Here is a 2,429-nt window from a genome sequence, read left to right as displayed (position 1 = left end):
CAAGAATGTAGGAATATTTGAGTCAAGTTAGGTGTGTGCAAACGAAATTTGAATCTTTTGACTTGTCACATATTCCCAGAGGTGAAAATACCCACACAGATTCCTTGGCAACCCTTGCCACCTCTTCAGCACGGAATTTGCCCTGAGTGATAATCGTTGAGGATTTGTGCACCCCCACCCCAGTAGGGAAGGACGTGTTTCAGGTTCATCAAGTCAACCCAGTGCCGAGTTGGATGGACCCCATACTGAAATTCCTCGAAAGCGACACCTTGCCTAAAGAGAAAATAGAAGCCGAGAAAATACGGAGGAAAGCTCCTCGGTTTTGGTTATTCGAGGACAAAAAGTTGTACAAACGCTATTTTTCTGGGCCGTATCTGCTTTGTATACATCCCGAGACGTCAGAGTCACTTCTAGAGGAACTGCATGAAGGAATTTGTGGAAATCACACGGGGGGAAGGTCCCTATCTCACCGGGCCATTACTCAAGGATGCTGGTGGCCAAATATGCAGAAGGAAGCGCAGGAGTATGTTAGAAAATGTGACCAATGTCAAAGATTCACTCCAAACATCCACCAGCCTGGAGGAATTCTTAATCCCCTTTCCAGCCCTTGGCCTTTTACTCAGTGGGGTTTAGATATTGTAGGTCCTTTTCCTAAAGCATTAGAAAACAAAAAGTATCTGCTGGTCGGCACGGATTATTTCACTAAGTGGGTCGAAACTGAACCTTTGGCTAACATCAAAGATGTAGATGTTAAGAGGTTTATCTGGAAGAATATCGTAACGCGGTTCGGAACTCCACACACCTTTATCTCGGATAATGGCCTTCAATTTGATAGTAAAGCCTTCAGGCAATACTGTTCTGACTTAGGGATAAAGAATAGATATTCCACTCCGGCCTATCCTCAAGGGAATGGGCAAGCTGAGTTTGTCAACAAAGTTATAGTTAACGGACTTAAAAAGAGGCTAGATGATGCAAAAGGAAAATGGGTAGAAGAATTGCCACATGTCCTTTGGACGTATCAAACAACGCCTCGACGGTCAATAGGAGAGACTCCTTTCTCAATGACATATGGAGCTGAGGTCGTCATCCCTCTGGAAACTGGTTTCCCAACATTAAGGACTAGTGCATTTACCTCAGACGGTAACGATGGGTTGTTAGCAAAAAGTTTGGACTTGATCGAAGAGCGAAGGGAGAATGCAATGGTTCAGTTGGCTTACTACCAGTATAAACTTAAGCAAGGCTATGATACTAATGTAAAGCTGAGGTCATTAGCTGTAGGAGATCTGGTGCTGAAGAAAGTTCTGGGAACCACCAAGAATCCAACTTGGGGAAAATTAGGGCCTAATTGGGAAGGACCGTATCGGATTACTTCAGTAGCAGGAATAGGAGCCTACTATCTGGAAGACTTAGATGAAAAAGCTGTACTCCATTCTTGGAATGTAAACAATCTCAAGAGGTATTATTATTAATAAAAGTAGTCTTGTTTGGGTTTATTTTAATTTAAGCCAATCATACATCATGTGTTTCCACATCTATTGAAGTATTAAACAGAAACTAAGTTATGTCAGGTTCCTCAGACCACAAACTTAGTTGAAATTAATACCCTATGACATTTATTGAAGTATCAAACAAAAACTAAGTTGTGTCAGGTTCCTCGGACCACAAACTTAGTGGAAATTGATACCCTATGACCTTTATTGGAGCATTAAACGGGTTTAATGGAAACTAATACAGTCTCTTGTTATTAAAATGCTAGTGCCACATGAACTTGGGCATTTCAAAGTAAAAAACCCTCAAGTACCATCCTCGGATCACAGGGTTCCTAATTACCTAGTGAAGATATAAATCCCAATAGGCCTGTGAGCATCATTTAATGTATAATTGAAGTGCTTTGGACTTAACTTTATCCAACTTTTGAACGCTTCCTTAAGTTTCAATTTATTAGAATGGATATATACATATCCAAAATATATCCATGTGATGTTATAGTCTCAATGGTTATCATCCATTTTAGCTGCCAACTATTAATGTGTGTAAGTTATGTTTTTTCTCTTGTATAAACAAAGGACAATCAAGATGAAACCACTTAAAACTAGAATGACAAAATGAATAACACAAAAATGAGATAAACAGCAACTCAAACGAATTCCAAAAAGTAAAAATGAATACTTCATTAGGATATGTCTAAAAAAAAAAAAAAAAAAAAAAACAAATAAACAAACAGAAACAAAGTCCCTTACAAAATTTCTAAATAAATTACAAAATAAAGCCTAATTTTTCAACTTAATTTGAAGCTTGGAAGTTTGGTTGGCTTATTTGTCTGCCTTCGACGTAGTTATTCCCTCTTTGTCTTTAGAAGCTCCCTCAACTGGCATGACTATAGAAACCAAGTCTTGCTGAAAGCCTTGAGAAGCTAACTCTACCTTCGG

General features: G+C 39.1%; 1 protein-coding gene across 1 annotated transcript; it reads left to right on the top strand.

Moving 5' to 3' along the window:
• Positions 1 to 1,061: 1,061 nt before the first annotated feature.
• On the top strand, positions 1,062 to 1,845 carry LOC115956266. Its single transcript, XM_031074695.1, has 2 exons — positions 1,062 to 1,421; positions 1,735 to 1,845. Exons 1-2 carry the CDS (start codon positions 1,062 to 1,064, stop codon positions 1,843 to 1,845), a joined length of 471 nt encoding a protein of 156 aa, XP_030930555.1.
• Positions 1,846 to 2,429: the final 584 nt, after the last annotated feature.

The sequence above is a fragment of the Quercus lobata genome, chromosome 8 (genome assembly GCF_001633185.2).
Source record: "Quercus lobata isolate SW786 chromosome 8, ValleyOak3.0 Primary Assembly, whole genome shotgun sequence".
NCBI classification, from domain to species: Eukaryota; Viridiplantae; Streptophyta; class Magnoliopsida; order Fagales; family Fagaceae; genus Quercus; species Quercus lobata.
This window is presented reverse-complemented; position numbering and strand designations above follow the sequence as displayed.

Coding starts and splice junctions, on each gene's coding strand:
- LOC115956266 (XM_031074695.1), top strand. CDS start 1,062: ATGACATATGGAGCTGAGGTCGTCATCCCTCTGGAAACTGGTTTCCCA. Junction 1,422..1,734: donor AAGACTTAGATGAAAAAGCT/GTACTCCATTCT, acceptor AAACTAATACAG/TCTCTTGTTATTAAAATGCT.